This window comes from Coloeus monedula (genome assembly GCF_965178545.1).
Source record: "Coloeus monedula genome assembly, chromosome: Z".
NCBI classification, from domain to species: Eukaryota; Metazoa; Chordata; class Aves; order Passeriformes; family Corvidae; genus Coloeus; species Coloeus monedula.
The window spans coordinates 46,911,865-46,937,386 of record NC_138822.1 but is presented as its reverse complement, the minus strand read 5'-3'; the positions used below and the strand labels follow the sequence as shown (position 1 = coordinate 46,937,386).

At 40.2% G+C, this 25,522-nt stretch overlaps 1 protein-coding gene across 3 annotated transcripts in view; it reads right to left on the bottom strand.

The window, feature by feature from the left end:
• The window catches only part of LRRC2 (leucine rich repeat containing 2), a 92,643-nt gene that overhangs the window by 35,776 nt on the left and 31,345 nt on the right, over nucleotides 1-25,522 (bottom strand). For all 3 annotated transcript variants that reach the window (XM_082301564.1, XM_082301565.1, XM_082301566.1), the window contains 2 exons: nucleotides 19,263-19,419; nucleotides 7,213-7,349 (listed from right to left, as the gene is read on the bottom strand). In XM_082301564.1, coding sequence (XP_082157690.1) covers nucleotides 7,213-7,349; nucleotides 19,263-19,419 — 294 coding nt within the window. The remainder of the gene's footprint in view (nucleotides 1-7,212; nucleotides 7,350-19,262; nucleotides 19,420-25,522) is intronic.

Below are 25,522 nucleotides of genomic sequence, written 5' to 3'. Positions count from 1 at the left end.
AATTATACTTTTCAGGTAGGCAAAGCGGAGAAATAGTACCAGTTATAACTCCTGAAAGCTTTTCCAGAGGGGATGCATTTCTCAACCTGTAGGTCATCAATGCAAGTAATCTAATTGGTGACATAAAGGTGAGAGGCAGCCTGGACTGTAGTTATCACACACTGATGGAGTTCACAGTCCAGAAGGACATGAGTTAGTCAGAGTAAAGTCAGGACCCTGAGCTTTAGGAAAGCAAATTTCCAGCTCTTCAAGGGTTTAGTCAATATCAATCCCTTAGGAAAACTTATGTCAGGGACAAGGGAGGAAAACAGAGTTGCCAGATATTTATGGATGCCTTCCATAGTGCACAAGATCTTTCTATCCCCAGGTGTAAGTGATCAGGCAAGGAGGACAAAGGACTGGAATGGCTAAGCAGGGAACTGCTGGTCAAACCAGAGGGAAAGAAGCAAATGTATAGACAGCAGAAGCAAGGACAGGTAACCTGGGAGGACTACAGGAACACAGTCCATTTGTACAAGGATGGGGTGAGGAAGACCAAGGTGAAGCTATAAGGGGATCTCTGCATCCCGCTGTACCTCCACGGACTGCAGGGGCACAGCTGCCTCACCATGGTCTACGCCACAGGCTGCAAGGGACTCTCAACTCTGGTGCCTGAAGCAGTTCCTGCCTCTCCTCCTCCACTGCCCTTGGTGTCTGCAGAGTTGTTCCTCTCATGTGTACTCACCCCGCTCTTCTCTGGTTGCAACTATATCTGCACAAAACCTTTTTTTTTCATTCTTAAATATAACAGAAGCATTGCCACCATTTCTGACTGGCCCAGCCTTAGCACTGGCTCTGCCAGACTTGGAGGAAACTTCTGGCAGCTTTTGATAGAAGCTATCCCTGTAGCACTCATGCTACCAAAACCTGGCCTTGCAAACCCAATACAGTATGCTAAGGCACACAGAAGGCTGGAAGTTGATTTGGGGCAGATCTTCAGCAGATCTTCACCAAGGAAATGTCCTGCCTGCTTAGCTTAGTGGCCTTCTACAATGGAATGACTCCATCGATGGAAAACGAAGGAGTTACACAAGTCATCTGTACAGATTTCTGTAAAGCCCTTTACATGGTCACCCACAACATACTTCTCACTGAGGTGGAGAGACAGGGATTTGATGGCTGGAGTGGTCCATGAACGAGGAATTGGCTGGATGGTGTTGTCCCCAATGTACTGGTCAATATCTCAATATCTGGATAGAAGTTTGTGAGAAGTGGTGTGCCTCAGGGGTCTGTACTGGAACCAGTGCTGCAATACCTTCATCAGTGATATAAGCAGTGGAATCAAATGGACTCTCAACAAATTTGCAGATGACACCCAGCTGAGTCGTGCAGTTGACCTGTTTGAGTGATTGTGATTGTGATGTGATGTGATGTGATGTGATGTGATGTGATTGATGTAATGTGATGTGATGCCATCCAGAGGCACCTAGACAAGCTCGAGGAAGTGGGTTCATGTGAACATCATGAGATTTAACAAGATCAAGTGTGAGGTGTTACACCCGGGTCAGAGCAACCCCAGGATCAAAGCAGGGTGGGGGATGAACAATTAAGAGCAGCCCTGAGAAGAAGGACTTGGGGGTGCTGGTGGAGGAGAGGCTGGACACAGCTCAGCCATGTGCACTCCCAGAGAGCCAAACGTGTCCTGGGCTGCATCCAAAGCAGCGTGGGCAGCAGGGGGAGGGAGGGGATTCTGCCCTTCTGCTCTGCTGAGACCCTACCTGGAACACTGCATCCAGCTCTGGGGTTTCTGGTGCAGAAAAGACCTGTTGGAGTGAGTCCAGAAGAGAAAAACAGAAATTATCAGAGTTATAAAGAACCTGCTCTGCGAGGACAAGCTGAGAGAGTTGGGGTTGTTTAACCTGGAAAAGAGTACGGTCCAGGGGACATTTCACTGCGGACTTTCAGTTCTTACAGGGGGCTTCCAGTAAAGATGGAGACAGTTTATAGTAGGGACTGTCATGATAGGACAAGGGGTAATGTTTTTAAACTAAAAGAGTTTCGAATTAGATGATACGAGGAAGGCATTTTTAATAATGAGTGTGGTGAAACACTGGTACAGGTTCCCCAGAGAGATGGTAGATATCCTGTTCCTGGAAACATTCGAAGTCAGATTGGATGGGGCTTTTAGAAACATGATCTAGATAAAGATGTTCCTGCCCATGCCAGGAGGGTTGGACTATCTTTACAGATCCTTTCCAAACTATTCTATGATTCTATGATTTTGAAGGGTTCTCGTTCTGTGCTTGCTTATATTAGGACTTAGCTGAAACTGTGCATTAGAAATACAAAACAAGATTTAATTTGGTCTTTTGAAAACACATTGTGTTAAATCACCCAGAAAGCATAGCCTTTTAATTTCTCTGAATTTCAAAGATCAGGTTACGAAGGATGGAGGCATTCATAGATACACACTCTGCTTGACAAATTATTCATATGCTTTAATAGTCTCTAATTCCTTCACTTTGCTCTACCCAGATGATACAGAAAAAATTCAGATCATTTACTGGGACTGCTCAGATGTAGTATGGAACACTGTTCAAAGTAGAATAAGTTTGAAAAAAAAATCTTTGTAAATTTTTTTCTGTATCAGAACATCTACTGCAAACATTTCTGTCTTGCTCCTGGTCCTGTGGAATGACTTGCCTGTCCTCTGACTGACAGCATGTGCTATACCAGATGTAGGAAATTAGAACTTCTTCATCTTCCCTCTCTTCTCACTGAAGTTCCTTTGGGTCACATAGATACTGTTGGCTGCAGCAACATTATTGGCAGAAAAAAAAGAAACACACAACAAAGTTGTTTCTTTGAAATATCATACACAGGAAACTGTAATTGTGTGATTCAGTAAATAACTGTAGCAAGTAATACTTTCAGAAGAAAACACACCTGAAAATAAGGTCAGAGCAGCTTTTCTCCAAACTTTTATCAGAAAATATATTATTTATAATACAATTTTTGCTCCTGGGAAAACAAAATAATTGCATAACCTGTTTGATGATGATAGCGAGAGGAGCTCTATCCAACAGTTAAAATACAAATACCAGCATTATACTAATTCTTAAATTCACATGCAAAATATACAAGAAATTTAGAAATAAATCCATCCATCTCCTTCTCTCTGAAATCACTAATATAAAGTATCCAGTATAATCACACTATGCGAAGAGAGGGACTGAATAAGGTACAGGGCATGCCTCTCTTGAGCATCTTAGCTAGAAGAACAAAGTCCTCTCCACCTAAGAGTTTTATGACTATGTGCCATATCATGGAGGATTGTGCCCTAAGCCTCATAGTGTACCTTCCTCTGCTAAACTTGGCTATTGAGGTCTAGAAGAACCTGTTACAAACTGACTGCATAAATTTAATGTCATGTAGCTTGCCTTTTCTTATATTTATATTTTATTTCAATTTATATTGTCACTCGTCCAGAGGAAGAAATTTTTAATTTGAAAATGTGGCTAATATAGATTTGAACTCAACTGCAGATCATAAACTTTCTCTGCCAAAGGTCTACTTTCAATTGATACTTATCAAATATTGATGTTAACTATAACTTTTTAATATCTAAAAACGTGAGACATCCAACAGTAGAATAAATAAAAATAAATTGAAAACTATACATTGAAACAGATTGCTCTTCCTTGGATATAATATGGAATGGTATGAAATCCTAAGCCTTGAGAAAGTAAAAGATGAGAGCACACATCCTCAATTTTTTTTCATGTAGCATCAGATTACCTCATTTTAAGATTTAGTGAGATGACTACAGAGTGCTGGAAGCGGCTTTTACAAGCAGAGAAAGAGCTTTCCCTTAGAAATGAACAGGCAAGTGAGCTGTGTGCTTTCTTCCTGATGCTATGGCACAAGGCATGCCCCTCAAGGAACAGTTCCAAAGCATACCCAAATAGAAATACAGAAAAAGTCCAGGCACTTGGACATACGTGCTCCTAATAGGCTGATGCAGCTACTCCATGAGGTGCTTTAGGATAAGAATAATATTAGAGTTTCGGATGGGGTGTCTCTCTGGCCATTACTCTATGTAAAAAAAAACCCAAGGCAAAATTAAACTTTAATCATTTCTACTGGGCTGCAGTTTGCCTTTATTAATTTTGACTAAGTTTTGCACTGAAGAATACTGATGATTTTCTCACACACTTCCTTAATTTTCCCAAAAGAAACTTTTAAGGATTTGAAAGTCAGATAAAAATTTACAAACCTAACAGAGGATAAAGAGGAAATTTTTTTATCAACATTCTATGTTATTTTTTCTATTAGTTGCCAAGTTTTCTCTTTCCTCCTAATGTTGTAAAGCGAAGCCATTCTCCTACCAAAACAGAACTTGCATATATTTGCTGGCTTATAATCTTCAGTTCCCGGTACTGACTCCACATGAGAGATGTGACCAACCCTTATGAGCATTTCACTGGATTCATGGATGTTAGCAACAACTGTGTTAGACAATAAATGATATAGTCTAACTTGTAGTCATAAACACTTTTACTGCTTATCCATGACAAGGTGCTGGCAGTGTGGGGAGTTCAGGGGAAGACACTCTGTGGGAAGACATCAGGGGCTGTCCCAAAAGGAGACCAACAATTCCAGATGGTTCCAATGGACTGCAGATAGGACACAGGAAAACTCCTCAGTGAAGTGTGTGGTGCCACTCTAAAAACTGATTTAAGAAAGAGGGGGAAAATCCACCAGAGAAAGGGGGAGAATAAAAAGAGTGAGAAAGAACAGAGGGAATACCAAGTCAGAGCAGGAGAAGAAGGAGGTGCTGCATGGTGGAGTAGATCTCCACAATACAGCTCATGGAAGACTCATGCCGCTGCAGATGGATATTCCTGAAAAAAGCTCAGCCCATGGGGACACCACATGAGGGGAGGACAAAACTGTGAGAAGGAAGAAGAAGCAGCTATAAACCACTGTGTACTGGCTGTAACTTCCCTTGCCTCCCTACACTGCTCAGGGATGGAAGAGGAATCTGAAATGAAGTTGACATTGGGAGAGAGGGGAGGAAAGATCTTGGTTTCATGTCTTTGTTTTTTATTACTGAAATATATATTGACAATATTAAATTAATCTTCCCAAAGTACAGTCTCCTTTGCCTACAAAAATAAATAAGAAACAATCTCCCTTTTATCTTGAACCATGAGGTTTCTTAAACTGTTTTCTCCCAAAATCCTACTGAGGAGGGAGATGAAGTGAGCAGACAGGTAGGTGTTTGGCTGTTAGACAAAGCTAGCCCGCCACTGTCTTTCTGCTTTCCCTCCTTAAATTGTTCAGACTTCAATATTTTAATTCATTAAATAGCTACCTGCCAATCACTATAACTATTTGTGCGAGATTCAGCATCAAACACCTATTAATTTTAGCAAGGATACTGATGCAATGGCTCTGAATAACATGGGCCATGTTGAGTATGCCAAAGGACAAACACTTTGCAGCATTTCAAATCACTTGACAGAAGTGTTCTTTTAATTGTATGTTCAGCTTCCAAAGCTGCCCTTGAAATGTTGATTCTGGGAAACTAAGTTTATAATCTAAATCAGACAAGCTTGTATAGCCTGCCTCCCAGATCACTGCAAATATAAATTGAGTTTTAGCCTCTAGAGAAACACAATAAATAATGCCAATATTTTTCTTCTCAACCTTTTATACCATGCTGACATGACATTGCTTGAAGTTTTTGCTGTTATATAAAGTTATTTGCACAGCTCCAATTTTCTTCCATAGGTTTTAAGTGAACCATTATCCAATAACCTACACTCAGTTTTGTGGCTTTCAATCTCATTGAATAGGGGACTTTTGGAAGGAAACAATATTTTTGAGCTCTCCAAAAGAAACGCCAGTCTCTCAGAGCTCAGCCCTGGAAAGGCCTACATGCACAGGTAGGTTTACTTGCAAAGGCTACCCATAATGCATAAACATAGGTAAATCTTTGCACTACAAGACCTCTGTAAGCAACTGGGAAAAATACTCAGTGATGTTAAAATATCAGTGACTGGGGGTAAGTTTACCATCCACAAGTTTGAATACACTCACTTTTCTAAGATAATTTTATTTAACTCCTTTGCCTAATCAGGACATATGGTTTTCTGATTCCACTGTGGTTCCTTTTTATCAGTTAAATTCTGTTTTGTTGCCTGGTTTTGCTATCCAAAGAAAGAGATGAGGAAGGAGAAAGGAGACCTGCTTTGCTTATTCTGTTTCTAGCATTTTTTTGCCATGTCCACTTATGATGGGAAGGTTGAGTCCTTGTTTCGGTTTTGTTCACACAATTTTTCAGCAATTCTTTTCAGATAAACTACTTTACTACAAAAAGTCAAAGGAGAAAATTAATTACTGTTAGTTTCCTCAGAAGAGAACATAAGCATGGCTAAATTAGATCTCACATTAAGTTTAATCCACTCCAACATTGCCTGTGAATCACCAGTAACAGATGTTTAGAGAAAAAGTAGGAATCAGTAAAGAGGACCCTGACACTTTTCCCCAAAGATCCCCCCACTCAGCCCCCAGAAATCAGGATATTAAGAACCTGAGAAATACAAATGACAGCTAAAATTGTGATTAGGTACCACCCAATGACTTTATATTTTCCTGACAATAAGTCTCAGAGCATCTGTGGCAGAGAGCAGTTATGAAGCCAACAGGAAAAAAATAAAGTTGGTGCATGCCTGGGAGTTCTTTTCTCAGTCTGTTATATATTCATGCCACTCCTCAGATGTAATAGCCTTTTCAAAGAGATATTCGTTCTCATAACAAAATGCAGTGCTGTTTATAGAACTCCTCATACAGTTTTTAAAGGAAACCGACACTGGGAACATACAAAGTGTGTATGTTAATTTGACTATCAAGATGCACTTCATTTTTACAGAAAATAGCTATTTGCAGCCTTCAGCTTATTACCACAGCCAAATCCCCTTTAGGATCATGTCCTCCTTCATATATCAGAATATATATAAAAATTTAGTCACTTGAAAACGAAAACAAAGTACGTTGGCCCTATTTAACTGCTTCTAAGGCATTTTCAATTATATTACTACTAAAACATTATTGCTAAAAAGTGCAAAGAATGTGATTTAATCTGTTAAGAGAAGATTTGAACACTGTGATAAAATAACTTTTAAGCCAAATAAAAAAGATGGGAAAAAACATAGATTATTATCTTACTTCAAATGGGAGCTCTGTTATTTCCATATTTCCAGACAAATCCAGTTTTTCTAGATTCTCACAATCACCCAGTTCTGGAGGAACTGACTTCAAATTATTGAAACTCACATTGAGCACTTTGAGGTTTTTTAAGCAGCCTGTGAGGGTAAGATAATTCAAATCAGTGTACTTAAAAAAAAAAAAAAAGGGAGAAAATAAAAATCAAAGGTATACTCAGTTAAGCAAAGAAAAAGTTCCATATTGTCATGATGAGTAAGATTAATAAATATTTTCTGCAGTGATCATTAATGTTTTGAAGGGCAATAATGCCCCTTAATCAGCAATGATTTTAGCGAGAGTTTGAAAGGAGGCAGCAAAGACTTTCAAATATCTTGTCTCTTCTAATGTTGAGATACCTCTTGACCTCAGCTGAAACTAGAGAAGTTGGCTTTTGGTTTGGCCACCATAGAAAATTTGCTTGCCAACTGAAAAACATCATAACAGTACAACCTGTTCATTGGGAACAATCACTCCTACTAAACTTACTACATCAAGAATTCTGTCTTTAGTATCCTGCATTGCATACTTTTGATTATAAAAGGTAATGGATGTGTGCATGTGTTTCATTAAACTTCTTCCAAAGCAAATGTTGGCTTAGAGTTTCTCACCATTTGCAATCTGTGGAAATCCTTACCAGAGGCTACTTGATACTTCCACAGAACAGGACAGAGAAGAAGCATGGGGAGTCAAAAGCTCTACATTTTTTTCATGAGAAATTGCTGTTGTCAGAGCCAGAGACATGAAGTTTGATGGTCAACACTAGGAGCCACCAAATCACACAACATTTTACATAAACACCTTAGTTTCCTTAGGACACAACAATGTCTTCAAATGATGACTGGACCATCCAAATCATCTCACATGTGGCAGACAAGGCATATATTGTGAGAACTCTGTTATATTAATCTCTACAGGATACAACAAAGAAAAACATAGGCTCTTCCACTCAGCTTCCTTCCTGTTTTAGCTCTGCCAGAAACAGAAACTGAGGTGTATTTCAAAATTCAGCAGTCCTTTTAGGACAGTGACCCTGTTTTCCTTTACTATAAGCTGCTGGTTCAGTTAAAATATCAGAAGAAAAATTTTCTGTAAGACTACAACAGGCATTGTTTTTCCAGTAAAATGCTATCTGACAAGGGTCGTTGGAGTAATAGTACTAATTCAATGGAGTCAATGTGTGAACTACTTTATTTCCATATTTTTGAGCACCTAAAAATAATAGAAGTTTATTCTATCCATCAGGGAGCCTCACCAGGTTTAGTATCATAATGTAGATGAAGATATTATATCACGTTAAGTGTCATAACCATGAATTCATGCCTTCATTGCAACAAAATAATCACTGAAACAGAAATGCTTTTAAATTAGAGAATCAGAAAATCACTATTTATTTCCTCAATCAATTAATCCCGTAATAAAGGAGAACAAATCCCACTGGAGTGAAAAAGGAACCATTGACTCAATAGCCCTTGAATATTTTGTCTGTCTTTTTAGCACTGGAATATTATACTGGTTCTATCTGGAATGGAGTTAGTGTTTCTCATAGCAACTCATATAATGCTATGTTTTGGATTTGTGACCAAACAGTAAAAACTGAACAGTGCTAACACAGCAAAAAAGCCATCTTTTGTTTCTCACTCTGCTGCCCCAGTGAGTCAGCTGTGAGTGGGCAGGAGGCTGAGAGGGGACAGGGCTGAGACCCTGGATTCAAATTGACCCAAGGAATATGCTGTAGCATGTAATGTCACATTCAGCAGTAAAAGCTGGAGACAGGGGAGGAATGGGAGGAAATTTTCCAAGGTCCCTATTGCTTAGAGACTGAATGTGGATCAGTTTGTGGCGAGTGCTTTTACATCACTAGATTTTTACATCTTCTTCACTTATTAAACTGTCTTTATCCTGATGCACGAGTTTTCTCACTTTTGCCTTTCTCCTTCTCTTCCTATCCTGCTGTGGGAGACTGGACTGCAGGGGACCGAGCAAGCTGTATGAGGCTTAGCTGCCTGTAAGTGTTAACCCACAACAGATATAGTTGCTAATTTTTCAGTCATTGAAATTTCTACCTCTCAGTTCCATTAGTAGTTGGAGAACTAAAGTAGACAAGACATCTAGCGTTACCAACATGCTAGTAAACCTCTTGTCTAGCTCTGTTTAGATGATCATCTCTGATGCATTAGAGACATGGAGCAGAACCACTCATGAAAAAAAATCACAAAAAATACAGCAGCTCTTCTGGGTAGCGTGATGGACTCAAGCACAGCTTCTCTGTCTGACTTTCATAGCATCTAACATGTATGTCAATGCTCCCACTGTGGTTTACAGGTATGAGAAAAAAGATAAGTAGAAAGCACATCACATTTTTTCTTGTGATAGATAATCCCTCTCTAACCTAACAGAAGGGCACTACAGAATCTACAGTCAATTTACGCTAATTGCTGTGACTAAGATTATCAAAATTACTGTGAAAAGCCATGAGTCTTGCAACAGAATTTAATTTCCATTACAAATTCAGGATAACACAAATGAGTGGGATGAAGCTTGCCAAGATCTGCCTGCCGGGAGCAATCTCTTGGAATTCTACAGGGGCTATTTTTCACCTCTGGGCTCTTCAGTGGATTAAGTTATGCCACCTGACAAGTGAGCAGTAGTCAAGCATTAACACCCCCTCTAGGACCATAAGACATATGTAGGACTAACCAGGATCTCCTGCATGAAATCCTTACATGACCACATAATTCCATTCTTTTCTTTATTACATTCCATTTTAAAAGTAGTTTATTTTTTACATCTGCTGTTGTTATGGAAGAACATAGTTACTGAGTTTCATAATTTTCTTTATTTGGAATAGTCTTCAGATTGCTAGCCTGAATTATTTGCAGAAGTTTTATAACCATTAATTATTTTGTCTATTTTATCTTTAAATAACTCTTTTCCTTCTCTGGTGTTTACTTCTGATGTTTCCATAGGTAACAGACATCTCATAATATATTTCTGTAGCCTGACTAAGCCATTTTTTCTAGTCTCTGCTGACAAAATAAAAATTCCCCTCTTTAAATGGTCCTAATAGACTTATTTTGCATCTGTTCTCATCTAAAATTACTGGATAGTCCTCCTGTGACTGTTAGATTTGGAATTTCATTTCTTCAGTTTTTTGCATTTAATGATTTCTGACATGCTGCACAAAAACTGAATACATGACCTTGAGCTCTGCAACTGTGAATTTAATCTCGGTATTTTTTCAGAAGCCTATCTGCTCATCAGCCTTTCCATTTTTCCGCCTGTTTTCAGTGACAATGCACAGCCAAACTGTGTCAGCAGAAAATTTCAGTAGCCTCATTCCTGAAAATTACTAAGTAATAAAGCTAAGACTGACCCTTGAGAAAATCTACAAATTACCTTCCTCATGACCAATACCTTCCCTTTCCAAATAAGCATATTTTTGCCTCTGGTTTATCAAGTCTTTTGCTCATTTTTACAATTGTGGCATCAAAGTCCATTCTGTAAGAGTCAAACATTCATTTTCCATAGTTCTCTGTATCAAATACTTCATGGAATACCAGGTAGACAAGATCTACTAATTGAAGCTCAACCAACTTCTCAAAGGATAGAAACCAAATGAGTTGGGAAAAACTTGCTTTTCCTTTAGAAATTTTTTATTTCCACCTGGTTTCCATTCAGCACCACATCATCTAATTACTTCTTCCTCTAAATAACTGTTCAAAAATTTTTACAACTAACAGTCTACATAAGGGTAGAATTAGGCTGGATGAGCTGCCAGAAGCGTTATCCAGATTACAGACTGAGATCTGCTAGGCTAGCTTTGTCAGAGAGAGAGCACAATTGTGTGTCTATAAAAAAACCCCACTAAAACCTAAAAATTAGTTTAAAACTAAAAACTTAAAGTTTAAAACTAAAAACTAAAGAAAACTAAAGATTCTCAAATTCTGTGTGTTGACTTAAGAAACACAAAATTGTGGAGCGATGAATCCCAAAATACTCTTCAAATTCCATAGACATTGTCAGCTGACAGAGGGGGAATAAGAAGGTAAGACAGTATGTATGACTTTCACAATCCGAAATCTGAATCCAGGGTCTTTTTTATGTCTTCTTGGTGCAGAAGTTCTCCATTGTCTTTGGTATGCTGCCCAGTCAATATCAGGCTTAATGAGTATGTAATACAGCCATTGAGGCAGCTTTAGGAGGAGAGAGAGGTGGTGACATCCCTTCCATGACCGCACAAATGTAGAGCAGGGTTTGACTCCCACACATGTCACCTATACATTCAAATAACATTCAAGCACAACTTCTGAATTAAAAGTAGTAATAGTAAAATAATTGCTGCTGCAATAGTGCTATTAACTATGTTTAATGTCACTGAATTTTTTTTTCTATGAAATTTGAAAATTCTGGAATTAAACAGCTATCATCTTTGTGTTTTCCATGACGACACAGTAAAAGCCGTAATGAAATCCATGGCCTCCCTGAAAGTTTCACAGTTAAGATTTTTTTTTTTTTTAGATGGGAGATGCAATGTCATAGTTGCTATGTTTATTCACAGTTTAAATTTTTAATTCATTTAAAAAAAACTGACGTGGTAATTAAATTCTCTAGTTTCTTATAAAAAAATTGTAGTACAAATTCACCTCTTACACAAGCCTACATTAGTGATGCAAACAAGGTGTCAGAGACAAAATACAGATGAGGTTACAAAATGCCTTTGTCATCTAAGGATCAATGCAAATGTAGATTCACTTGTGCGAACTGGAGTAAAACACTAGGCAACTTTTTACATTAATTTGCAATCACAGAACCATTGAATTGTGGAATGGTTTGGGTTGGAAGGAACCTTAAAGATCATCTAGCTCCAACCCCACCGCCATGAGCAAGGTCACCTTTCTCTAGACCAGGGTTCTCAAAGCCCCATCCAATCCAGTCTTGAACACTTCCAGGGATGAGTCACCCACAACTTATCTGGGCAACCTGTTTAACTGCCTCACCACCCTCACAGTAAAGAATATCTATGTAATATTTAAACCAAATCTACCCTCATCAAGTTTATGGCCATGACCCCTTGTCCTGTAACTACATGCCCTTGTAAACAGTTCCTACCAAGCTTTTCTGTAGGCCTCCTTCAGGTACTGAAAGGCCACAGTAAGGTCACCCCAGAGCCCTCTTTCCTACAGGCTGAATAATCCCGTTTCTCTCAGCCTGTCATCATAGAAGAGATCCTCCATCCCTCTAATCATCCTTGTGTATCTGCTCTTGTGTATCCCATCCTTGTGCATATCACGCCAACAGGTCCATGTCCATCCAGAGCTGGATGCAGAGTTCCAAGTGGGGTGTCACCAGAGCAGAGCAGAGGGGCAGAATGTCCTCCCTCATCCTGCTGCCCACGCTGCTTTGGATGAAGCCCAGGATAAGTTTGGCTTTCTGGGCTGCACATGCACATGGCTGGGTCATGCTAAGTCTCTCACTCACCAGCACACCCAAGTCCTTCCCCCCAGGGCTGCTCTCAATCTGTTCATCCCCCAGCCTGTGTTGGTACCAGAGTGTGCTTCAACCCAAGCACAGCACCTTGTACTTGGCCTTGCTAAACCTCATGAGATTCACAGGAGCCCAGTTCCCAAGCTTGTCCAAGTCCCTCTGTATGAGAGACAGGTTAACCTATCCTTCAAACAAGTCAGCCACACCACTCAGCTGGATGTTGTCTGCAAATATGTTGAGGGTGCACTCAAACCCACCGCCTACATCATTGATGAAGACATTGAATAGCACTGTTTCCAATACAGACCCCTGAGGCACACCACTTCTCACAAACATCCATCCAGACATTGAGTTCTTGACCAATGCACTCTGGATGAGAACATCTAGCCAAGACCTCATCCACTGAACAGCCCACTTATCGCATCCATGTCTCTGCACTTTAGAGAGAAAGATGTTGTGGGGGACCATATCAAAGGCCTTACCAAAGCCTAGACAGATGACAGGTTAGCCCTTCTCTTGTCCATGGGTAAAGTCACTCCACTGTAGGAGTGACTCAGTTGATCAGTTGATAAGTTGATCAGGAAGGATTTTTCCTCAGTGAAGCCATGCTTGTTTTCTCAAGCTACCCCTCTGGCCTCTATGTGCCTTAGCATAGCTTTCAAGAGGATCTCTTCCATGATTTTCCCAGGGACAGAGATGATGCTGACAGGTCAGCAGATCCCAAGGTCCTCCTTTTTACCTTCTTCTAAAATGAGCACAGTGTTTTCCATCTTTCAGTCACCTGGGAGTTTACCTGACCACCATAACTTTTCAAGTGTCACACAATGGCTTGGTGGCTACATCAGGCAGTTCCCTCAAGCCTCTGGGATGCATCTCATCAGTTTCCATAGACACACCTATATTCAGGTTCCTCAGGTGGTCATGAACCTGATCATTGTTTACAGTGCCAGTGACTTAACTTCCCCAGTCCCTGCTCCCAGCTCCATCCACTCAGGAAGAGTGAGAACAAAGGGTGCCATTGAAAACTGAGTCCAAAATGTCCTCACAAAAACAGTCAAATTGCAACACCACTGTTTAATACTGCCTCTTCAAAAGGGGGATATAAACAAAATTTTCCTCAGTTTCATAAAAGACTGAGCTGTTGGACAAATAACCCTGAATACTGAATAAATGACAAAGGTAATAAATCAGTTTGCAGTTCCTCAGAATAGGCTTTTAAGCTGAGAATATGTTTTTTCTTCTTGGAAACTCACAGAACACATTGGGAATCTTATTAATAGAAAAAGCTATTTTAGATATCTAGAAGTCACTTAAAACTCTATTACTAATAGTTTTCCCCTCTGAGTTCTAGAAAATTGGATTAATGATATGCACAAATGAAATTTTATAACATGCAGTAGAAAAGAAACAAAAATTCACTGTGATTTCTTATTAAAGTAGGTCTCAAAAGCAGTTATTTTTAATGCTAAATATTTGGAAAATAAAAAATGTGAGAGAACACAGTACAAATATTTTAACAGCTCTTTGAGATGTTTAATGAATAATTTGTGGTGCTAAAAAATCCTGATACAGCCTTACAATCTCATCCCAGCACAAAGGCTTTGGGATCATATGAAATTTCAGTTCACTACTTCCTATGTGTCTATGAAAATATATTGTTGGATATTTTCAATTATATCAATTACTAATGTACTAGCACTAGTTTATACACAGCAACTGCACTGCAGTCACACAGTCAGAGCCAGAGCGGTAATCTCACTCAGAAGACAAAGAAAATCCCCTGGCTACACCCATTCATGATTTTTATTCTGTTACTCCTAGACAAATCACTTTAAGACAGACAGCTCCATTCTGCAGGGGTTTTTTTCTTTTCTTTACATGATTCCCATTAAAATATTTGCTATTACACAAAAAGTATAAAATCAAAAGTATTCTCAACTTTCTTCTGTTACAAAGTTGCTCTTATTCCTGTACATATGTGACCATAAGAATGTGGTTTGACATATCTGATAATGGATTCAGCTCTTTCTTCTCTCTGACTCAGAGTGGAGCATTATCCTCTAAATCTGGTAAAACAGGAATATAAACTTCAATAATACATAAGTCCAGAAACTTCTACTGCAGCGATAATTTTTTTCATTGAAAATATTCTTATCACTTCGTGTTCTCTCATACCTTTACCTCCTGCGAGAATCAAAAGTTGTCCTAATATGTCTCACTAGGTTATCCTCTGCCAGATGATTTGTTGATCTAAACTTGACTTCAATTCTGTCTGAAGATTAAAGACTCAACAAGATGCATGTCACTGCCAACATCAGCTATCTGTCATTACTCTCACATACATTTTAGCTGTGATATTTACCTAGTTATTGCTGTTTTGTAAACAGGAGACAAAATGATGAATACCTTAGCAGTTAACCTTTCCAGACACCTTACCTTCTGATTTAACACCCAGTCCTCACTCTTTGCTTAGATAGAGCTCCCAAATCAAACCCACATCAATTATTTTCCTTGTGAAAATTTAGTAGATAAGCTGACTAAAGTAAGAAAGGTTCCATTTAGAAGCAGTATTCAAAAACTTCAAAATATCCAAAACCTTTCATATTATCGTCTCATGAAAATAATTAGCATTTCCAATACACATTAACGTCCATCTCTGTATGCATATATAGTACATGAAATAAAAGCACAGCGATTTGCAAGCATGCCCCCTTACACATAAACAAAGAGAGAATTACACAAATTGAAAAAAACTCCTCTGTAATTTGTGCCATAATTAAAAGGGCAGTGCCACTGCCTTACTAGTAGGTGGCCTATCAACACACAACTTTCAGTAAGACTGAAAAACATCTGGAAGTTTTGGCAAAAAAGTGCTGAAGAGTTCAGTTACACAGTCTTGGAGTGGCTTTTTTGTATTATTTCTTTTTAAACTACATCAGTGATTATGCATCATTTTCTGGATAGGCTAGAATTACTACTGTGATGTAGAATTATTGTATAAATAGCATCTATGGCCTAGCAAATTTGTTATTTTGGTTATGCAGTGTCTAATGTTCAAATCTATGTTTCCACAGAGGAGTGCTTAAGTTTAATGAAACTTGAAAAATAAAATTTCTGAACAAAAGTTCAATGGTAAGAGGAGGATGGTGAGTGCTATTACATTGTGTCTGAGGAAGCCCTACAGCAAACCGTTTTCTAACATTCTCTGGCCCTTCCAGGCAAACACTTACAGAAAAAAACAGCAACAAAAACATTGAAAAAAGAAATCATGGGTATAAACTAGCAGGATAAACATATTGGAGGGAAAGTGAATAAATGGGAATAACATAAAAGCTACAGATGAGCAGAAGTCACATAATTTTAATGCTATTGAAAGAACAGTGATTGCTACTAGAAACATTGAGACTTTTTAGCTTATTTCCAAAAAAGGTCTGATACAGGCTCTACTTTACCCTCTTACTAGAACAATCTACTTGTCCCCTGGTCACCAGTGGTGTTCCCCAGGGCTCAGTTTTGGCGCCAGCCCTTTTCATAGTCTTTATTGTTGATCTGGATATGGAGGTTGAGTGTCCCCCTAGTCACTTTGCAAACAACACTAAGCTGGGTGGGAGTATTGATCTACTATAGGGTGGGAAAGATGTTCAGTCATCTGGACCAGCTGAATCAATGGGCCAAGGGCAATTGCATGAGGTTCAATAACACAAAGGGCTGGGTCCTGTCCTTGGGTCACAACAGCCCCATACAGCACTACAGGCTTGGGGAAAAGCAGCAGAAAAGCTGCCTGGCAGAAAAGGACCTGGGAGTGCTGGTTGACGGCCAGTCAAACATGATCCAGCACTGTGCCCACGTGGCCAAGAAGGCCAAAGACATTCTGGCCTGTATCAAAAATAGTGTGGCCAGCAGGACCAGGGCAGTGATTGTCCTGCTGTCCTCAGCATTGATGAGGCCACACCTCAAATCCTGTGTTCAGCTCTGGGACCTTGTCCTAGTTTCGTCCAGGACAGAGCTAAATTTTGCAGAAGCCAGGAGGGGGCATTGCTAATACCCAGAGGTTATTCTATACCACCTCACATCATTTTTTAGGGGTGAGAGAAGGGATCCCTTCTGGTCAAGTAAGTATGGCGGGGTATCACTGCTTTGCTCTGTAACTGACGTTTTAGCTCTTTCCAGTAAATTGTTCTTATCTCAACCCCTGATCATTACCTTTTGTGCCACAAATATTCCTCTCCACACCATGCAAAGGGGAGGGGGAGAGGAGAGGGGAGTGAGTGAGTGCCACATGGTTTGGAGTGCTTCAGTGAGAACATTAAATTGGGGAATACCATTTCTAAACCTTCACAGCCCCAGACACTGAGGTGCTGTAGAGTGTCCAGAGAGGGGCAACAGAGCTGGGGAAGGGTCTGGAGCACAAGTTTTATGAGGAGCAGCTGGGGGAGCTGGGGTTGTTGATCCTGGAGAAAAGGAAGATGAGGAGTGACCTTATCACTCTCTACAACTGCCCGAAAGGAGGGTGTAGCCAGACAAGAGTCAGTCTCTTCTCCCACATGAGAAGTGGGAGAAGCCACAGGATGAGGGGAAATGACCTCGAGTTGCACAAGGGGAGGTCTAGATTGGATACTAGAGAAAAAATTCTTCACTGAAAGGTTGGCCAGGCATTGGAACAGGATACTCAAATAGTAGGTAGAGTTAACATTCCCAAAATTGTTAAAAAAAAATGTGTGCATTTGTCACTGAGGGACATGGTTTAGAGTTTAACACAGTGGGGATTGGTTTATGGTTGGAGTCAATGATCTTAGAGGCTGTTTCCAATCTTAACAATTCTTTGATTCTGAGATCTGTATTTGTGCCTTTTTTGTGGAAACAGATTTTAATAGCATTAATAATATTTTTTTCTCGTTTTCATTAACAGTGCACAATATTATGAGAATAAAGAAGAAACTTTTTCTGCCTCTACTACCTCAGTTGTTAAGCAGCAGCCCCTTAAAACCCTCTGTTTAATGGTTTAGAGTAGCCTCTGGCAGGAAACTAGTAGCCTTTCCCCTTTCTTCCAGGCTATTTGCCCTTTCTTCCAAACTATGTCTTAAAAGTTGTTTGTCCATTAAACTCACTGACCTATCTGAGTTCTGTAGTCAAAGTGCTGGTAAAACAGTGTTCATTTTATGTCCATTATCTCCTGCTTATGTCTTATGATCTGTTAGTGTGTTTAGATGCCAGGCTGAAGCTATAAAATATATCTCGATGTCTGTGTAAAATTTTCTTTGCAAAATATAGTACTAGTAAATAAATCAAAACACTCAAATAGGTGTTACTTGAGTAATAGAATACTAAAAGAATAGAAAGTTCTAGCACAGATTTCTGTGTTTCAGGACACTCTCCCTCTTCCTGTTTTTCTTAGTTAAACCTATGATATCAAGCTAGGTGGAGGTTTTAGTCTTTAAGCTGTTTTCTCTTAGTGTACATAAGGAATGGAAATAATGGGGAAATCTTAGGACTACTGCATTTAAAATCTAAGGCTGAGGTATTAGTACAGCTGGGTGCATGGGCTCGACAGTGGCAAACCCATGGTGGGCCCAGTTTCTTCAGCTCTCGAAGATGCCACCTGTTACAGCTATATTTTTCCTTGTAAGAGCAGTAAATCCCTCTCAATATCAATATAATCTGTCAAACAAGCTTTTATATTGTAAGATCCAAAAACACAGGGGAGGCAAGCATTAAAATTATTGTTATGGAACTTAAAACGGCAAGGGCTAACACAGGAAAGCATTAAGAATTTGTTTCTCTAAAACTCGTAACATCAGGTTGGGTAGATTTAGATTAGGTATTAGGAAGAAAATCTTCACTGTGAGGGTGTTGAGGCACTGGCACAGGTTTCCCAGAAAAGTGGCGGAAACACCATCCCTGGAAACATTCAAGGCCAGGTTGGAAGTGACTCTGACAAACCTGGTCTAATGAAAAGTGTCCCTGCCCATGGCAGTGTGGTTGTAACTAGATGACTTTTAAGGTCCCTTCCAATCCAAATTATTCTATGACTCAATTATTCGATAATATATATCTTTATTAAATTAAGATCATTACTGAACGCTTTAAAAAATATAAATTTATATTTTCTGCAGGATTCTATTTTTGTTTCCTTTTCCCCACAACCTTATGTTTTGATTCATCTTGTTTGAGGCTTAAAATTCTGTAATACTTCTATTTTTCTTAACCTGTAAGGAATATAAAACACCACCTGTTCCCAGAAACAACTCTCCAACTACTTGAATATAAGCAATAACTGCCTTATAATCAGATAGCAAAAATGTGCTAACTTTTTCCCATGTTTGATCCATACTACATACATGGTTTTCACTACAATCTGGCAAGTATAATTAAAGACAGAGAGATATAAAAATGTAGAGGGGATTGTTCAGTGTAAACAAGGAAAAAAATTATCAGTAAATTAACAAGAATATCCATGGATGCTCATTTCCCTGCAATAGAGTTAAATGGAATGTGTATAAATATCTGAATATCTTGGACCAACTCACCAATCTCTGCTGGAAGATGGTTGATTTGATTTTTTGACAATTCCAGTACTCTCAGATCTTGAAATATTGCAATGTAGGCTGGAATGGTTTGTATCAATGTATTGTACACGTGCCATTCTTTCAGATAGGTCCGTTCTTTCAGAGAATCTGGGAGTTCCTGTAAATGAAATAAGAACAGGCAAATAGAAAGCATGAAGTTAGAATTTTGTTACCCTGTTTCCAAATAGGGAGAAAAATGCACTTTGCCTTAATTATCTTGATGTAGAATAGCAGTTTGCCAAAGTCTTACAGAAGCTGTCTGCTTTTGAAGAGCATTGCAGCTGTCTTCACCACGTATTTATTTTTTTAACTCATAATGCAATTATTTGCTCTAAAACAGAAACCTATCTGAAGAACTCAATCTGTTTGAGTTCACATTATCTCTTTTGAGTTCACACATTATCTCTTTTTTCCAGATGGAGGATTTTTTTAAAACACATTTCAGTGCTTTAATTCACACATAAAGATGTAGTGAAATGCAGTACGGAACAGAAGAGTGCATAGAGAATATCTAAATAGGACCTGCTAAAAAGAAAGAAAAAAGGTGTGACTATGTTCTGAATACCTGCCAATGTTTCAAATTTTGTTTTCCAAGACAGAACAGAAGCATTTCAGATAGTGTACACACATACCACCTGTCTCAACTTCCTAAACTGTTACAGCAGTGCTCAAAAATTTTTCCAGGTTTTCTTTAGGAAGAATAAAATTGATTTTTAAATTAAATAGCAAAACTTATCTTTAAATCAGTCCATATTTGCAAGTAGTTCTTGATTTAGTCATGCAGAATCCTTTGTTTTCCAAATTTCAGTAATTTTTAAATTTCCTGTGATTTCTGAGTAATTTTCAGATTATTCTATTTAACAAAACTCTTTAACGTAAAAATGAAACTAAAATTTATAAAGCTTTTGATTCTTACGAAGTTGCTTTAATTAATTGGTATTCACTTCAGATCTACATGTCTTTGTTTGAATTTTGTCACTGAATTCTTTGAACTTGAAACAGACAAAAATGAGTTTCAAGAGATGATGGCCAGATAATTTAAACTCCACTTTCTTAAGCATCACATAGCTTACCAGCCTGTCCTATGTTTTATAGCACTGTGCACTGGTAAACATGAGGAATAAATAATCTGGAAGAGGTTCTACCACTAACTTTGCTCTGTAAGAAGACGTGTGAGAGTGTCAGCCTTTGATTCTTTTATAGATTTCAGATTTGTTTCCTGTGTGTGAAGAGTATGACACAGTAGGAATTAGTGTTTTTATAAAAAGGATATTGCTCATTTCTTTTTTTCCTTCTAGATTTCATAGATCCCCCAAGACGTTTATAAGAGTGATGCATTTGAATTAGGGTTTTTTTATTAATGCTGAACTTCTGGATTAGCAATACTGCTACTTAACTCTTAGTTAAATTAAAACATCTAATTGCAATTGTAGATATACTGGACTGTTGACCAGTGTCCTGGGTTGCAGTGTATTCTATTACCATCCTCAGGAGCTGTTGAAATCAGGTGGGGCAGTGTTTCCTTGCCTCCTCCCCCCAGACTATCTTGCTGTTAATGGCCCATCATTGTCCTGCCGCATGACTCATAGATAACTCCCTCCGGACTATCTTCTGTTACTGAGCCCAATCAACACCTGGCCTCATGACTCATTATCCCATTGTGAGATGCTCCACCCAGAGGGAGGAACCAAGCATCCCATCGTGGATATAAGCTGAGGCTGAACACCAGAGACAAGGCCTTTCCACTGGATTTCCAGAGGACAGGAGCTACACAGCCACCACTGGACCTTCTGAGGAGGAGCAGACTTTTTTTTTCTACAGGATCGCCACTTCGGGAGGACTGCAGCCACCATTCTACCAGACTGCCACCACCACCCTGACTAACAGGGTGCCAGGTTGTATCTTAACTCTGTCAGTTTAACCCAGTGTTATCCGCTTTTATTGTTTTTTTCCTTTCCCCCTCCTTTTATTGCCCTATTAAATTGTTATTCTGACTTGGTGTCTCCCACTAGTTTGTTTTCAAACTAGTACAACCAGAAGCCATTTTTTCGTCATTACTGCCTCTCATTTCAGTTCTTTTCAAATTTGCACATGCAGACAGAAAACCTGTGTTTTGTCATTCTGCCTTGCTACCTTCCCTTTCATATTTGATACAGATAATTTCATTTCTTATTTCATCTTCCAGTTAGATATGTGTGTGTATTCCATTGTGACCCATCTTCTGTATTTGTCAGTTTAAGACAATTAAAAAATAAAATACCTCAAATGTCTCAGGGCTGGTAGTGAGAAATCTCCCCGAATTTGTGGAATTCATCACTATTTCTCACCTTCAGTGCTGCACATTTTTCTGCAGCAAAATAAAATACTAGATGACAGCAAGAAATTTGGTTAGCGTTGTCTTTCCTACCTGTAACGAATGGAAAATTCAGCATAGGGGATAATATTTAGCTGGAGTGTCATAGATGTCTCTGTAGGGAATAACTATGATTCAGAGAGAGAGAGATGAATAATCATACTGAAGGGGAAAAGATGTCTGTGTTAACACTCTATTTCTCCACAGTTCAGATCAGTCTTTGACTTTCTATTGACCTACTGTTTTTTGCACTTTTTTGTCACAAGACACCATCTCCAGCTCTTTGGTGGCAAATACAGCCCTTTTCCCTCTGAAGCCAACAGCCATGCTGTTTTCCCACACTGAAGGGGGTACGCCACAAAATTCTCCTTGATCCATTGAAAACAGTGCAGCACACAAGGCTCTCTGCCAGATCAAGATCAAAGTCATTCACCATTTTAGAAAAATTAACCCAAAATATGAAAAAATATTTGTTTATTATTAATGCATGAAGATTTTTTTAAATCTCTATGTCTGCATTAAGGCTAGTTTAGAGCACCAAGATATTCCTGTGCAGCAACAGAAATACATTTAGACATGACTTCAAAAGAATGGAAGTAGATTCCATTTTTCTACCAACTGCAAACGTGCTTTTCTTTCTTGAGAATATTTCTTTGTATCATATGATCATATTTACAACTTGCAAATGCAAGCATGCAAATACATTGCTACTACGTGCCTTTTCAATATTTTCCATTTTAAAATACATTTATATTTGTGTTGCTGAAGCATAAATGGATGTGATATTTTGCTTCATTTACAAACTAGATAGGGATGGCAACTGAAACTTCCACAAGCTTTACGTTTGCTTTACTCTCTGATTCTCTTGTGTTCTTTTGTAATCTGCTGCTGCCATGCTAAAGCTGCCATCCTGCTGATAAATTGCTGCATGAAGACTGACACTTGGAGGATAGCCAATCTTTTGTCTTTAACAGCAAAACAATACTTCAAACTTGTTTGATTTTTGGAAGAGAAAAAAAGTTTTAAAAGGAAATAAATAACAAACATACAACCACTGCTGATTATAATATTTCTAATTAGGAGAGAAAATTACCTGCTAAACCTGAGCCTGAACTAAAACTGTGATCAAAGCTCTAAGAAGTTTCAATTTGGTTTATTTTCCAGCTCTATACTTCTATTTGTCATGGGCCAAAACAAAATTTTGGATCCAAATCTCCCACTCTTTTAAAAAAATTTTGAGCTTTTTCCAGGCACTCCCTGCTGCAGGTCTACAGCACAACACTGCCACTGTCCCCATGTCCCCCCCTGTTGTCCCAAAACAACTGGGTGTTGTCTTTCACTCAGTGTGCAAGAGGCTGATCCACACACAGGAGTTCTTTGACTAATTTACAGTTCTGCACAGAAAGGGTTGCTGGGTGGAAAGCCCTAAACCTTAACAAAGCAATTCTATCAACAAGTAGTTTACCCTTCTGACACCTGGACATCACTCCCCAGCCACTGGCTGCCCAGGGTGGTGGCACCCCAAGCAGCTGAAGGCAGACAGGGCTGAGCTAAGCAGGGCCACAGGCACTGGGGCTATGTGCGGGTGATGGTTTGGGTCAGCTGGAGCCTCTGTGAGGAGAAAGCAGCCTTATGCCAGGCATGGCTGCTTCCAGCTGGGTCCACCTGCTGGAAGCCCCCCCAGCCCGCTCTGTGCATCCTCACCCAGCTGTTACAAGGCCACTGGGGTCACTGCACATGGGGTACCATGATCACAGCAGCACATTCCTGGGTCTTTTGTGGTGCAGGGGTCTCATGGTGCCTAGAGTCCACTGTCACGCAGGGCCACGCATGACAGGAGGTTATTTAAAAAACACTAAGATCTGGAGTGCCAAATCCCAGGAGAAGACTTCCCTCAGGAGGCAGCGTCTCCCCTGAGTGCCTCAGTGGCAGAGGTTGCCAAAGAGTCACACGGTGACAGACTAGGGGGACGGGACCACCACCTCCTCCTCCACCTCATCCTCTTTGTCTTTCTTCTCTTGCCCATTGGTGGGCCACAGGCAGCCATAGGCAGTAGTGCAGGCAGAGGAGCGCTGAGTGCCTCTCACTGCCAAAGTTCAAGAGATGCCAAAGGCAGCAGCTTCTTCTGACTTTGTCAAGTACGTGACAGCAGCAGACGCAGAGAGACAGGGAGCTGCTGCACACAGACCCTGCTGCCCACCCTCCAGCTCCTCATCAAGCCCTCTGGAAGCCCACACCCTCAATGGGCAATGGGTGGGGTAGTAGCAGGGGCAGTCCTGGAAGTGTCAGAGACCAAGAAGGAGGTCTTGTCAGAGGAGGGGGAAGTCTTTAAATTCTGCAACCCCCAAGAGCTGTCTCAAGTGGAACATAATGAAGACCAAAACTGGAGTGCTAGAAAAGAGAAGACCCCCTTGCCCCTCACATGTTAGGCATGGTCAGAGTACTGGGGCTTTAACAATGGGATATCCCAGCTCAGTATCCCACCTCTAAGCAGGAGGGAAACAGGCTCAACTTTGACCCTGATTTATGAGCCTCCCTGGGAGGCTGAAATGATGGATATGAGGACGACAGCAACATCCACAGCAGCAGACGCAGAGAGCCAAGAAGCTGCAATTCACAGGCCCTGCTGGTCACCCCCCAGCTCCTCCACGTCAAGCCAGCTGGAAGCCCATGTCCTCAGTGGGCAGCAAGTAGGACTGGCAGCAGGGGCACTCCTGTCAGCACCAGTGACCAAGGCCTTGGCTAAGATGGAGAAAGACTGGGAAGATAACAGAGACCAAAAGCTGTCCTGAGGAGAGGACAGCACAGAAAAAAATTGGAATACTGAGGAAGAGAGTCTTCCCATGCCCAGCCCACACAAGGCATGAGAAGAGCTCTGGGACAGTCAGCTACACACACCCACAAGTACTGAATTGGATCCACCGAGGTGGGTCCATAGCAGGCTTTCTTATGACCTGGATCCACCCTGCTTGGATTGGGAGGAAGAAAGTTTTTTCAGCTTTGAAGGTGACCTCATGTGGCATATGAGGGAAAGAATCACTTCCGAAGAGACCACTTTCTGGGAGGAGGATTTGATGGCATGGAATAGGAAGTCATTTGAGCGTATGCTACACAGGTCCTCACCTCCAGCTGTCCCCAAGCAAGAGGCCTCTTTCTTCAGGAGAGCACTTGGTGCACTGTGCTGGGTGTTCCAGTGCCCTTGCCTCACAAGACAGCCAGAGCTATAGCAACCTGCTGCCAGCGTCGGCAGATTTCTGGAGATGGCAGCTGGCCCTAATCCTGTGCCCTGTAATATCCCCGGAGATAAGGGGCTAATGTGTATGTCTCAAACAGCAATATACGGATGGATGGCTGTGGATCCAACCAAGTATTTTGGTAATAAAATACAAGAATTGTTGATAATAACCAAGGATTTTTGGTAATAACATGCCATGGGAAAGAACATGATACGGCTGGAGAAGGCAGCCACACAGTAGGCTGTGCTGGCCCAAGCAGAGCAGTGCCTCTTCAGGACAAACATCCTTGTTGTAGCTCCCAGAGATAAGCATGATGCAGAACCACCTAAGCACAGGAACAAGGCCAAGAAATGGCCTTGGACTGGACAGGGATATCAAGGCCACCCAAAACCCCCAAAGGCCTCCAACCTATTTCCAGAAATGTCTGTAAGAATGGACTGTTCATGATGACAAATTTGCACAGCAAGTGAGAAACCTGCCTTCAGGGCACAAAAACCTCTCTACAAAATGTACCTCCATCAAGTCCAGGAGGAATTTCCCATGTGATGTTAGACTTGTGAAAAAAGGAGATAATAGCTTCCACTTGCTCTCCTTGTAACTCTTCTGTTTGGCCATTAAAAAAGCCAAACAGA